Source organism: Aedes aegypti, chromosome 2 (genome assembly GCF_002204515.2).
Source record: "Aedes aegypti strain LVP_AGWG chromosome 2, AaegL5.0 Primary Assembly, whole genome shotgun sequence".
Lineage (NCBI taxonomy): Eukaryota > Metazoa > Arthropoda > Insecta > Diptera > Culicidae > Aedes > Aedes aegypti.
Window position 1 is genome coordinate 294,448,419 of NC_035108.1, and position 13,545 is coordinate 294,461,963.

The window sequence follows — 13,545 nt, forward strand, 5'->3', positions numbered from 1 at the left end:
GTCTTTAAAAATATGGAATGTTCTCCTTGGCTTAAACTCAAATTTTGGGTGTATTTTGCTTTCCGTGTCCCTTCCGAAATGTCAGATAGGAACAACCCCAGTGTTAAAACTAAAAGCCCTGTGGTGTTTTTGTCGATTAAGCGAACGTCAAACATGACCAAAAGTGTCAAGGTTCATTTATGGACCCAATTTTTAAAGTAAAATTTAAATATGATGTAGCCGTTATTTGAGCGGGAAAAATTGCTAACATAGTTGCAGTAACATGCTCTTTCGTGTCATTAAATAAAAACAAGATTTCATTAAACATTTTAGGACCCATTTCTCTGATAATTCCAGGTTTTCCAGGTATTAGACATCCTACTAATGTATCTAGCAGATACTTAAAGTCTCGTAGTTTTACAGGCTTCAAATACAGCCTGGTCAGCATAATGCGCCAACGAATGCTAAGCCTGATTACATGAAGAATGAGTTCTATAAGAGACTAGAAGGCCTACGCAGAGTGCCCACCATAAAATGTCAATATAGTCATCGGCGACGGAAATGCACAGATCGGGAAAGAAGATTTCTTTTGACCCGTCATTGTTACCAACGAAAATGCTGGATGGTACAAAATCAAGTGTTCGGGTCGCAGATCGCAGACGAGGTGTCCACTTCGTTTGTAACATTGATTTTTTTCTCATGATTTAACTGTTTAGAGTGTATCACTTCAATTATACTATATTGTAGTGTAATGGTTGTTGTCATTCTTATTCTTCCTTAAAACAACGATTCTCATTGTTCTTTGCACACAAATTTATGAATGCACCCCACCATGCCTCATCATCCTTACGTATAACCGCGACAAGTACCAATTATGTGTTCCTAGCCAAGAGTCGACTCGCATTAGACTCAAATCCCGAGTTCGTTGGTCACGAGTCCCATCGTTTCTCATTCTCCTCCCGAAGCAAACATCCTACCTTCAAGGCATCGAACGCTGGCAGTAAGGAGCAGCTGCAACCGATAGGTAATAATGCGACCTGCATGTGTGCCAATCAGCAGCGAAGACTCCGCGAAGAGGTACAGGAAATTAACGCTCTTCCGAGCAAAAGGCCGAGTGCAAATGACATTAGAGACGCATACGCAAACCGGGTCCCGGGCAGCAATACTATTTGCCCCAGCCAGGGGAACCAGTTTTCGGAGTAATGAACGGTGGCACCGATATTTATGACAATTTTCACGGGTTTTCTCAACCGACACCTCGCAATCCTTCGTTAGGGCTCTTGGGCAGCGAGCGGAAGACAGTCATATTTCATACTGGAAGCCTCGGGCCGGGGTAAGAAGTCAAGTGGGAGCCAATCTTCTAACCAGGCTAGATGTGCCTACGAATAATAGTTCTTTCCATACACACACGAGCGTGCGCACAGAACACGTTGCATTCCTCACGAACCACGCAAATTACTGGCATTAGCACCGGGCACGCGGAAAAAGACGGGAAAGCCATCTCCAATGAACGGTGCGTGCCATCATGAGGGACTATGTGCTAGAAATCAAAATTTCGCAACAAAATTACAAAACATTTTCATAATGATCAAAAATCAACCTCAATGAAGGTTACAAGCTCTAGTGTACATAAGAAAATCGTATTTGGAGCGTTCAAAATAGATTTGATTTGTGTCGCATGTATGTTGTGCAGAAATTGAGAGCCGAAATAAATTTACGACACGGTCTATTGTTTGTTGATCCCATTGGGTAGATAGTTTATTTCGATAGGCCGGACAAAACGGTTGTCTTTTCGCGCCAATAAACGATTGAAGTGGATCGTTCGTTTTTGCAATGCTATATCCGAAAACTGCAGTTATGGCTAATTTGGTTTAATTCCCTTGAATCCGACATGTATGACGATACTCTATGCACTGGAAATCGAGAGAATTTTCATAACAAAAAGATCCTCGACCGGTGGGATTCGAACCCACTACCTTTTTCTAGGTCTAGCTGAATAGCTGCGATTTAAAAAAAATGATAATGAATGTCATGACAAAAATGTTATTTTTTTTTCATCGAAATGCACTCAGATTTCGTTAACAAAATATACCTGCAGTAATTTTCAATTACATTTATCAAACATTTAAAAGTGATTCAAAGACACAGTATACATTTTCTCAGAATTCTTAATAAATTATGAAAAATAATTTATGATCTGGAAGTCAAATTTTTTTGGATTGTTTTGACAGATGTTTATTGAAAATACTTATCAATACTTCACAGTATATTTGTATTTCATTCAGAAGAGTCACTATTAAGACTTCATAATGTAATGCAAAGTACTTTGCAGACCATAACCTATGGCAAAGTAATATGATAATAGGCACCAGCTTCAGGAGGGGGGATGCACTTTGACCCCTACACTATATTTTCAGAGAGGCGAAGTATTATTTCGACAACCGGGGTGGTTCCTCATTTTTCCGATAAAAAATGATGAAAAAATCATGGAAAATTCATCTCAAATGATTTTCAATGAGTTTATTTCGCAACATTTTGATTTCTAGCCCATAGTGCATCAACTGCTCGCTTCTGCTGCTCCAGAAGCCATCCCCACCGTATGCAGAGTGGCTTCTTTTTGTTTTTTGCAAGAGAGAAGAAAAAAAGTGCAGTAGCGCGAGTGTTTGCGGGTTCGTGTCTTCCCTCCGCGCAAGTCACTGCAGCATGGCGCGTGCGCGCCCCAACCAAACCATGATGATGGCACGTGTTCAACCAGACGCCCCACATCACGCAAGTTCAATTTCGTTTCGCTTTACTATTTCACTGCAGCAGCAGAAGAAGCAACCGCCGAGCAAGCACAGAAGTCGACCAGGAGGGTTGCTTTATTTTTGCACTTCCGTGGCGCTTTGCTCTTTGGCTGTGCAAATCAGAGCTTCTATTATCTTGCACGGATTATGTGTCGGTATGTGTGTGTGTGTGCGGGGTGTTGATACTCACGAAAAGCGCACAAAATAGAATTAATGTCCGGAAAATTAAAAGAAAATAAATTAATTCAACGCTTGGCGAGTTCGAACGGGAGCTCGATTGCGATTGTTTTGATTTAAATGCAGCGTGAAGTGGATGTAAATAGAAATGTTTTCTGGTTGGAGTGAAGCGGAGTCAAGTTGGAAGGTGGTTTGTTTCTGATTTGCTGTTAAAAAGTAAAAGAGTGGCAGAATGAATTCGTTGGAGTAATTTATTAGGCTGTTGAGCAGCACTTAATGGGGTGTCTGAGCAAATTAACAACACAAGGTTGGATTAAACTTTGATAATTGATTTGATTAATTTAGACAACGAAGTTTGTATTTGGGACATTGTCCTTAGTCTGATAACTTGTTCAACGGCCTCCTTGGCGTATTCTAGTCAAGATATTCGATGGAATCTAAACAATACCTAAGATTTCTTCCGTAGGGGAAGGGGTGGTAAAATGAACACCTTAAGGAAATCATCTTTTTTCTGATAGAAAAACGAGGAATTTGTATAGTTCTATCCCACAACATCAAAAACAGGGATGTTATCTATAGCAGCCACACGAATTCAGACTAGATTTGCTGAATTGTCACATATTTTTGTCGCTAGCAAAAAACGATGTAAATTTTCATTTTACCTGCACTATGTGGGTAAAATGAACAGCTGTTGGTGGTAAAATGAACATCATGCAGAACGTTTTAGAAGGATATGGAGACAACAGAGCCATCTCTTCCAGTAGAAATAAAACGCTGCCTGGAGGAGGCGTTGTTCTAAAAGATGAAGCAGCTATACCGGTTTCAAGAAAAATATTGACGTACGAACGTAAGGTAATCAAAAGGTGGCAGCAGTACTATGATGAACATCTGAAAGATGCTGAAAGCGTAGGCAATGAAAGTAGAGGCAATATCTAAGATAGCTCAGCGGATGATAGAAATCAACCAGAATCCACAGCTGAGCTCGTCAACATGTCCCCAGAAGACTGCATAAATTGATATTCTAAGAAGCATAACAACGACCGAAGAAGTAGCATAAATTCAATTTCTTGCAAAATTTCGAGAATAAAGTTGTTTGGCGACCCTTACAACAATTTAAGATGAATTCCTGGATGTTTTAGTGGAATACCCGGCAGAATCGAGAATTTAAAAAAGAAGACGAAAATATCTCAGTAAGATTTTTTTTTTGATATTTAATCCTGATTAACTCACAAGGTACCTTCGAAGCTAGTATTTGCGATAAACTCGAGAAAAACTGAATCAGGTGCCTATTGTGCCATAGTCATTAAAATAATCTAGATATTACTTAGTACTCGAAGTATCCAAAACAATCGTATCGCCAAAGACTAATAAATAACACTAATATTAAACTGATTTCAAACCAATTAGCTTATGCGCTCATGTGTGTTCAAGCAACAACTATTTCTATTCTAAATTCGTTCGAACTTTCAGAGACAAAAGAGCAGGCTTAATCTGCAAATTTGTCGAATCCAGTACTTAAAATTTAAAAAAAATAATTTTAAGTACTGGATTAAAATATTTCAAAACTAATTTATTGATAAATTATCATATGCTTAATTCCTAAGCAAATTAATAAATAATTTTTGGTTGAAATTTCAGAGAAATGTCAAGCTCCTTTCTTGAAAGACTTTCGTTAAGCTTCTTCCAAATAATAATCAATGTCCCTTCATTCTATTCTTAGTTGATTTTTCCAGAAATTCGTCTAAATAAACACAGCAGGTCTTTAAAGTAGAGTGGAGCACCTTGTACCTTTTAATTCCGCCCTAAATCCTTATCTATTGAGATTCTTCTCAGAGGATTCGAAACTCTCTAACGTACACGAATTTCAAAACTTCATCAGAACTTTTATTATCTGTGCAATATTCACCTGAATTCTTCCAGAAACTAAGCAAAGAATTTTTATCTCTCTAGACACTTTATAGCAATTAAAAAAAAAAATTGCATTCAAATAATAAAAACTAGTAAAACTTTACTGTACTGCTATTCAAGTTTGAGAAGCTGATTCAGATTATTGTTGATTTATCATCAAATAGAAAAAAAATTGACTCTATTGATCATTTTTCTGAAAAAATGACTTTAGTGACTTACGCTGCAAATAGTGACAAAAAAGCCACTCGCTACCAGGTCTAAGAAGGTACTCTCAAACAAGGTGGTCAATTATGTAGAAGCATGGACGCGGAGTAAAAATTTGCCGATACTCTATCACAAACTGAATCGGCGAATGCACCATCAACTCGAAACGTGAAGACAAGTTCCTAGGAGTAACGATAGGCTTACTATCAACAGCCATGTCCACATATTGGAGAGGTTTATGGACAAAAGGTCGCAAGACAGAACGTCGAAGGGACAAAAGGTTGAAAGACAACATGTTGAAAGGACAAAAAGCCGAAAATAATTTGATTTGACTTGATGATAATTTTTTCCTTTTTGGAAAAAGATTTTCCACCTTTTGTCCCTTCTTTTTTGTTCTTCGACCTTTTGTCCTTTCGACCTTTTGTCTTTCGACCTTCTGTCCATTCGACCTCTTGTCTTTCGACCTTTTGTCATAGATTCATTGGAGAAAAGTCCGTAAATGTAGCACCAGAATTATCCCAACTCATGGGCAGCATTTTGAAGTTCAGCAGTAGCAAGAAGCAAGTTCAACATAGGGTTCCTAGTACCGACCCCATTTGACGAGTACCGGTTCTACGGTACTGTAATTCTCAGTACCAGTAGTACCGGTACTGGAAGATTTTTTTTCCAATAAACACAAAGCATCAGTATTGAGCAAAATTTTTCTAATTTTTCAAATTCGTCAATAAACACAAACTTGTTGAAGTTTGTTTTCCATTTTTATGAACTGTTATAGTTCAAAACAACAAAAATAACAAATAACAAAATAGAATCATAAAATAATAATGAGTTAACCGTTTTATCTTTATAACTCAGGAAATACTCAAATCTGTCCTTTAACCATCCACAGTTGACTGTTTTATAGGAAATTCGAAAAAGTTACCGATGTGTTGTGTATTATTGTATGTGGTGCGAAAAATCGTTCAAAATGAATATTTCATTGACTTTTTTCAAGTTATCCAGTACCGGTATTTCGATGACAAAAAATGGTCGGTAATACCGGTACTTTCGATACCGGTACTCCCGGTACCAAAACCCTAGTTCAACAACGTCGATCTTCAGGTTTGCAAGACTAGCCTAGACGTAAGTAGATGAACCGATTCCGAATGATTAGTGTATTCAGGTGGCCGGTAATTCGCATGTCAATGTTTTACCATACTTTTTCATTAGATGCAGTTCCGGTAATTCTATGGGTGATTCATATCCATGTCGAGGAAGATAGTGACTTAGTAGTTATGGCTGTAAGGCCACACATTCTGTCGCTTATGTTGCTATAAATAAGGAACCACTGGAGTACGTAGTCTTCGGATATCTGTGGTTCGTACTGAGATGGAAAGAGTTGTTGCGAACATCGTCACAACATTATTCAGGTGATACTATGTTCGAAGTTAAGTAAATTCCAGGGAATAGGGTAGTAGTCCATACAGATCGGCATTGTAAAGAGGCGGAGGGAGAAGCAGCAGCATGCGAGGTATACCAAAATCGACGGATCGTATTCTGGAAGTCAGCAAACTATATACCAGCCGCATTTGCCCTGTTACCCAACAGGACCATACGGACCACCTCTAAAACCCAAACACGAAGACTACACATAGTGAAAAAGAATTCCCGTACGATAACCGTCTGGAGGAGACGAAGTGCAAGGAGATAGAACAGCTGTGCTGGTCACACGGAAGATCTATCAGAAACTCAAAGCATCCTGCAACGGCTTCGTGACGCGAGCCGAGATGTGCAGGGATAAGGATGAGAGCAACTTGACGGAGAAATCTCGCGGAACATTACTAAAGGACCTATGTACAAATGAGAGATTCTCTCCTCTCTCGTTCTCTTTCGATTATAACAGTGGAATACTAAAGATTTTGGGAAGCTTTTCACTATAGATCGAAAGTCAATTTCCTTGACTAGCGTTTCATTCAAAAAACGCAACAGAGGAGGTTAATGTGACTCAGTTATTAATGAAAGAGAAAGTAAACAAAGAGAGCCTCTCAATGTTAGATAGGTCCTTTAGTAATGTTCCGCGAGAAATGTGAGGTGATCGAAAGGTGGAAGCAGCTCTTCGACGAACACCTGAATGGCGCTGAGAACCCAGACAATGATGGTCGAGACGACGAAGGAAATGTCTTCATCAGTACTGTGGACGATGGAAAACAACCAGTTCAACTTTGAGGGAAGTTAAGGATGATAGCCGAACTAGCCAGTTGGCAGCCAGTAGTGATAGCTGGTGACTTTATTGCATGGGCAGTGGAGTGAGGTAACCACTGCACCAACCAAAGAGGCCAACTATTGTTGGAATCCCTGGCCGCATAAAATGTAGCGCTGGTTGATGAGGGTATAGTGAGTACCTTCCGCAGAAATGGTGCAGAATCTATTATCGACGTGAAGTTTTGTAGTCCTAACCTCTAAGGTACCATGAACTGGCGCGTTGTTGACACTTATACTCATAGCGATCATCAATCGATTCGCTATAGTATAATATATAGGCGGGTGGAGGGGAGTGCGATGTAACTCTACCAAAGCCCGAGATTGGAACACAACGCTTCGACAGCGAACGGAACACTCTGGTTCTAAACGGCGAAGAGCTAGTTGCTGTGATATCACGAGCGTGTCATGCTTTCATGCCGAGAAAAGCCCCTCCTAGAGAGAACAGACCACCAGTGTACTAGTGGTGCGAATCAATTGCAAATCTTCGAGCAATCAGCCTTCTGGCTAGACGAAGATTGCAACGCGCACGCACAGATGCACAAAGAGAAAAACGCGGAGCAGCATTCACGGAGGCAAAGTTAGCTCTCAAAAAGGAAAGCAAGAGTCGAGAACGGGCGTGCTTTGATAGTCTATGTCAGAGTGCAGATTCGTTGGAAAAGTAGGTCCGTGAGGTGACGTCTTCAGAGTGGTAATGGCTAAGACCAAAGGTGCCTAGCGTCCCAAGAGAGGTCGCCCGAGTTGCTGCGATCGAGAATCGATGTACTCTTCCCGCATCATCCAACAAACCCATGGCCCCCAGCGCCCTATGCGGCAGATGGAGGAGAAGAAGTGGCAAGGGTGACGTACGACGAGCTGGCAGAAGTCGTGAAATCATTCACGTTGAACAAGGCACCGGGACCCGATGGTATCACGAATGTTGCCTTAAAAGCGGCAGTGAATGCGGATCCGGACATATTTAGAACCACGATGCGACGCTCCATAGATCAAGGAATCTTTCCGGATGTATGAAAGCGACAGAAATTGGTGCTACAAGAGACCCATCGACGGTCTATCTGTCTACTAGATACGACGGGCAAGTTATTGGAGAGGTTTATCCTCAACAGGCTAGTACGGAAGGTGCGGACGGCCTGTCCAACATCCAGTTTGGATTCAGGAAAGATAAATCTACTCTGGACGCTACCCAGACAACTGAGGTAGCAATCGAGCATAAAAGGAGCGGCATCCGTTACTGCGCTGTTGTCACTCTGGATGTGAAGAATGCGTTCAATAGCGCAAGCTGGAATACGATACGCACTTCACCGCCTCAATGTATCAGTGCAGTTGTGTAATCTAATAGAAAGCTTTATGATGGTAGGAATCTACTGTATGACACAGAGGATGGGTAGCAAAGTATTAATATTTAAATACCTCAAGGTTCAACCCTGGGCCCGATGTTATAGAAAGCGATGTACGATGACGTACTGAGGCTGCCCCTTCCGATGAGTGATAAGATTGTTGGCTTCGCCGGCGACATCACCCTAGTGGTCTATAGCGAATCGATGGAGGAAGTAGAGTTGGCAGCAGCGCACTCTATATCAATATTTGAGGAATGGATGAAGTCTAGGAAATTTGGACAAGACAACAAGGCACAAGATTGAGGTGGTGATGATTAACAACCGCAAGTCCGAGCGACGGGCGCTTATCTCACTTATCTCGATAGAGTCTAAACGATCCCTTAGGCATCTTGGGGTAATGATCAATGACTTAAGATTCGCAAGTGCATACCGAACGGTTTCTAAAGAGGCCGTGTGCATCATAGCCGAGATGACGTCCATCGGGCTCATCATCAAGGAAGATGTTCAATGCTTCAACCAAAGAGGTACCGCAACGCGTATAAAGAAGCAACGCTCAGATGATGACAGCAGTACTAAAAGGGTTATGATCAATAATCGTAAGGCTTCACAGCAGGCAAAATGAAAATTGATGAACCCATCATCGGCTTGAAAGTGGAGTCAAATTTTTGGGGATGATGATAGACGATCCGCTCAGTTTCTACAGCAAATGTCTGAGTCTCTGCGCTGTTCCGAATCATGATTTACGACCTGCAGTCATAAGAAACTGCTTAAGCGAACTATCAACGTAGACCCTTTGGTATGCAGGTCTAGGGTAGTTTACAGCATTGTCCTAGGAAGTCGATCGAATTTCCAACCCGAAAAGACCTTCGACCGTCGGGAATAGAACCCACGACCCTCATCTGGGTCTTGCTGAATAACTTTACGCGTTTACCACTTCAGATATTTAAGGCCTCTGAGAGAACTTGTCTCGGCTGAATAGTCCGGCATTGAGGCTGTTGACATTTCCGCACAACAGCAGTTTAAAAAAGAATATGTTCTGACATGACTAGAAAGCAGCAACAGCGATGGGATAAGGCTGCGAACGGCAATGCATGAGCGTATCGGCTTATTTCAAGCTGATAAGTGCAGGTAAAAGATCGGAATAACGATATCAACTTTAACTTGTCACAGTTCTTGTCTGATGGATCGGATGGGCTTGTTCAGACAGTACTTGCACAGATTTGGTTACCCAAAGCGACAAAGATAAATTACCAGAGAATATTGTGATATTTGAAGCGAAGCAAACAGAGATGAAAATCGTTTTTAGACAATAGTAATGTTGAAAAATATGTTCAACATATTTTCCAGCAAGGTAGAGCGAAGCACGATGAATAGGGTAATGGTCCAGATTGTGTCGACCCTGCAGTAGCAATAGAGGGAAGAGTATCGGCATGCTACGTAGATAGCTTGGCTTTAACCGGGTAATTCTTGGACGAGGAGACAAAAAAGGAAACGGTTCATAGCTCTGAGTCGTCGGAGCGCTGATGAACCAGAAGTCATCCCGCAATCATTATTGTAAATGAGAAACTTCAAGTATGACGGCAATGCAAACGGTTATCTGTATCTATAATCAGAACTGACGGACTATATCTGCAAACCGGAGGAGAAGACTGCACAAAGTGTGAAAAATTTCTCTACTCTATCTATCGGTAGTCGATTGTAGACTAGATCGTTTTGCCAACTTCGAAGCTGTTCGTTGCAGGTAGGAGACATGGAAATCGAAAAGAATAAACAGATGCGACATGTTAGGAGAAAGAAGCAGCTTACTGAACAAAAGGTTCTTGAAGCGGAATGGAAATGTAAATTATCTGGAAGAATTCATAGGAAGATGTTTAGTGGATGTCTGCAATGTCTTTTGACGGTTTGCAAGTAAGATAGCAAGAGTGTCATTTTTTTTAATCCTTGAAAACTTTTTGAACAAACATTGCTGGATTTCTGGACATTTCGTGGCTTATGTATCTTTGACTCGGCATCGCATACATTTCAGTCCATGCATTACACTGCGGAGCACGTTTTTGTCTCCAGCATCAAAAAACCTATGTTTAATTAATTAAGGGTTGCTGAACTCATTGGCGTTTACAGAAATATCATAGCACGTCTAGTTTTGGTTGTTCAGCCAAACTAATTCAGCCAACAGCCCAAATCTACTAGAGACACATAATTTGATCCTTGAACACGCAAAAATGTCATTTTCGTTACGCTGTGTTATCAGAGTTCCCGATTCATTAAACAACCTTCAGCCACGATCATCATATTCAAATCGATCAATCAAACCCACCCAATCAGCACTTACCTGGACATACTCCGCACAGATGTCAATGCTGCCCACGAAATCGCACACATTATCCACCGTCCAGGCGCTGATCTCCTCGATCCGGGCGTGACACTTCCGCGGCAGCCCCAACTTCAGCTCCATCGAGTCCGATGGTTGGCTGTTGGTGGAGCTCGGCGCCGGTGAGGTTTCCTGGTTCCGGCTCGGCGTCGGCGAAAGCTTTATCCGCTTCGCGGCCGACGGAGCCCCGGCAGCGCTGCTCAGATCCAGCGGGAATGTCGAGAGGCCCTCGGTGGGCCGGGAGGGTGACTTGAGCGGTGAGATCGCGGGGACGGCCGTCGTCGTCGTCGTCGGTTGAACGGACGTCGGGTAGCTGGCCGACAGGTGGTTCGGCAGTATCCCAGGCAGGTACCGTGTCGGGAAAGGTGACGGGAAGTGACTGGCCAGCGAGGTGGCTCCCAGCGGGGGCGAGGAGCTCCGCGAACCAGCCGAAGGTTTCTTGAGACCGCCGTCTTCCGGCTTGAGGAGATTGTGGATTCCGGACTCTTTGGCGGCGCGGGCCTGTTGGGGAAGGTGGTTGTAAGGATAAGTTGTACGGTAGGTATTATGAAGACACTTACCAGTGCAACTAGAGCCTGGGTGCTGCTCATGTCAATCAGCGGCGGGAACACCGACGATTGAAACGGTAGACCCGGAAATAATGACGACATAATACTTGGATTAGGTACCTGATGGAGAGATGGAATAAATTGTTATGAAGACGCCCCAATCATCAACAGGTTCGGAGAGTACAGAGTGAAAGTTTTGCAGTGTTTTATTGAAATTGAGGGTCCTATTTTGACTTACTTGAGTGGAGGTAATTGGACTGCTTTTCTTACTGCCTAGTAGGGGACCATCTGTGAAGGATTTTGGCTGATTTATTCGCATTTTTGGCTCTAGAAATGGATTCTTCATGCTGGATTGGCTGGAGAGATAGAAAGAAAATGAGAAAACAGATCAGTATTGATTCGAAAGCGTAATTTTCAGGAAAACCGTACTCGTTGCTGTTGTTGGTTCCGGGCGAGTTGTTGTTGTTGTGATACTTGGCCGCCAGACTGCGCATGATGTCGGAATAGTTTCGGGCCTGGAACTCGTGTCGGCCACTGCCCATGGCCGAGTTTGGGGACGGAAGCAACCCGCTGGTCGAAATACTGCTCGGGTAGGCCACATCCGTGGCGTGCATTGTCTGCGGCGGGGTCCCGGAGAACGACGAAGGAGTCACACTTCGTGATCTGGAGATTGAAGAATGGCAAACAATAAGGGTTTAACAGGAATTTACACAGACAAAGGGCAAAAGGCACTCAAGGGGAAACGCTGTCCCGATGCGACGGGGAATTGACTCGCACAGAACACCACTAATTAAATAAAGAAAATTAATTAACCTTGTCTTTTTCTGAAGGCCCGTGTCGACACGAGGCAAACCCTCGCGGTCACGGTCTTCCCCCGTTCCTTCTTTCGAACATTTCCCGAGACAATTTGAACTGCCCGAAAAATGAAAGCAAACAAACAAACCCCGCCGGAATAAACGCGATGTTTTACAAGTTCAATAACCGAAAATGTTCCGCCGGCGTGGCAAACAAGTGGCACCGAGACGGCGCGCGACGACAGAAGAGGGAAACCGTTCGGTGTGAAATCATCGTCGCAATGGGCTAGTCTCAATCATATTTGACCATTCGGGGTTCGATCTAGGTTTGAGGAGACTTCGGCTTAGAGTAGTGGTTCTCAATTGCCTTCTAGTCAAGGCAAGGTTACTGGTTTTCAATGTCTCAAAGCAATCTATAACATGATTCTGCCAGGTATTTCCTCACGAATCCAATGTCTTAAAAAAATCCCACCAACATATTTTAGGTATCATTCACTTGAAATAGTTGAGAGTTACTTTGCATTCATTCAAGATTTTTTTTTTCCAACATCAAACATATTAATAAAAGTGAATTTCATCGACATTTTCAGCGAAATCCCTTCTTGCTTTCTTCCATGAAAGTTGTCTTTATAGTCACATCACAATTTACCAAAACATAACTTGATAACTTGACTCATAAAAAAGGAAGGTGTAAAGTAAAACCATTTTCAGATGTCAGTATATAATCAAAGTAGGCTGCTCAATAATGTAGGTAGAAAGCCTTAGTTGTCCAGTTCCTGCGAAATTGTTCACTCTTCTAGTACATGTAGTTGAAAAAGGCTGAAATTAAGTCAAAGTCACTTAAGTCAATACGAGGAGGAGAGGGGGGTGTATATCTTAATACCATCATCTTTTAGCAGATGAATTATTTTGTACTTAGAACCCTAATACGTATCAAATTGCATGAATTCACGACTAACGTCTTTCGTATTTAAACATATTTATGACTGCCCTCCTATGTAGCTGTAACCACTGTGGGTTTTGTTGTAAGATACTCAGCAGATTCCCATGAAAATCATTTTCAGTTTCTTATCGCAATCTGTGATTGATGTCCGGACAGATCTTAAATTTCCTTCTGTAAAATCTATGCTGACTGCAGATTTCTTTCGTTGTTTTGTGAATTCAACAATATCGTTGCCGAACTTCTCATTGGTTCTTTGGTGG

At 42.1% G+C, this 13,545-nt stretch overlaps 1 protein-coding gene across 3 annotated transcripts in view; it reads right to left on the bottom strand.

Moving 5' to 3' along the window:
- Nucleotides 1-13,545, bottom strand: part of LOC5566991 (flocculation protein FLO11) — a 360,699-nt gene that overhangs the window by 113,892 nt on the left and 233,262 nt on the right. For all 3 annotated transcript variants that reach the window (XM_021845416.1, XM_001651329.2, XM_021845415.1), the window contains 4 exons: nt 11,978-12,211; nt 11,787-11,904; nt 11,561-11,668; nt 10,962-11,501 (listed from right to left, as the gene is read on the bottom strand). In XM_021845416.1, the coding sequence (XP_021701108.1) occupies nt 10,962-11,501; nt 11,561-11,668; nt 11,787-11,904; nt 11,978-12,211 (1,000 nt within the window). The remainder of the gene's footprint in view (nt 1-10,961; nt 11,502-11,560; nt 11,669-11,786; nt 11,905-11,977; nt 12,212-13,545) is intronic.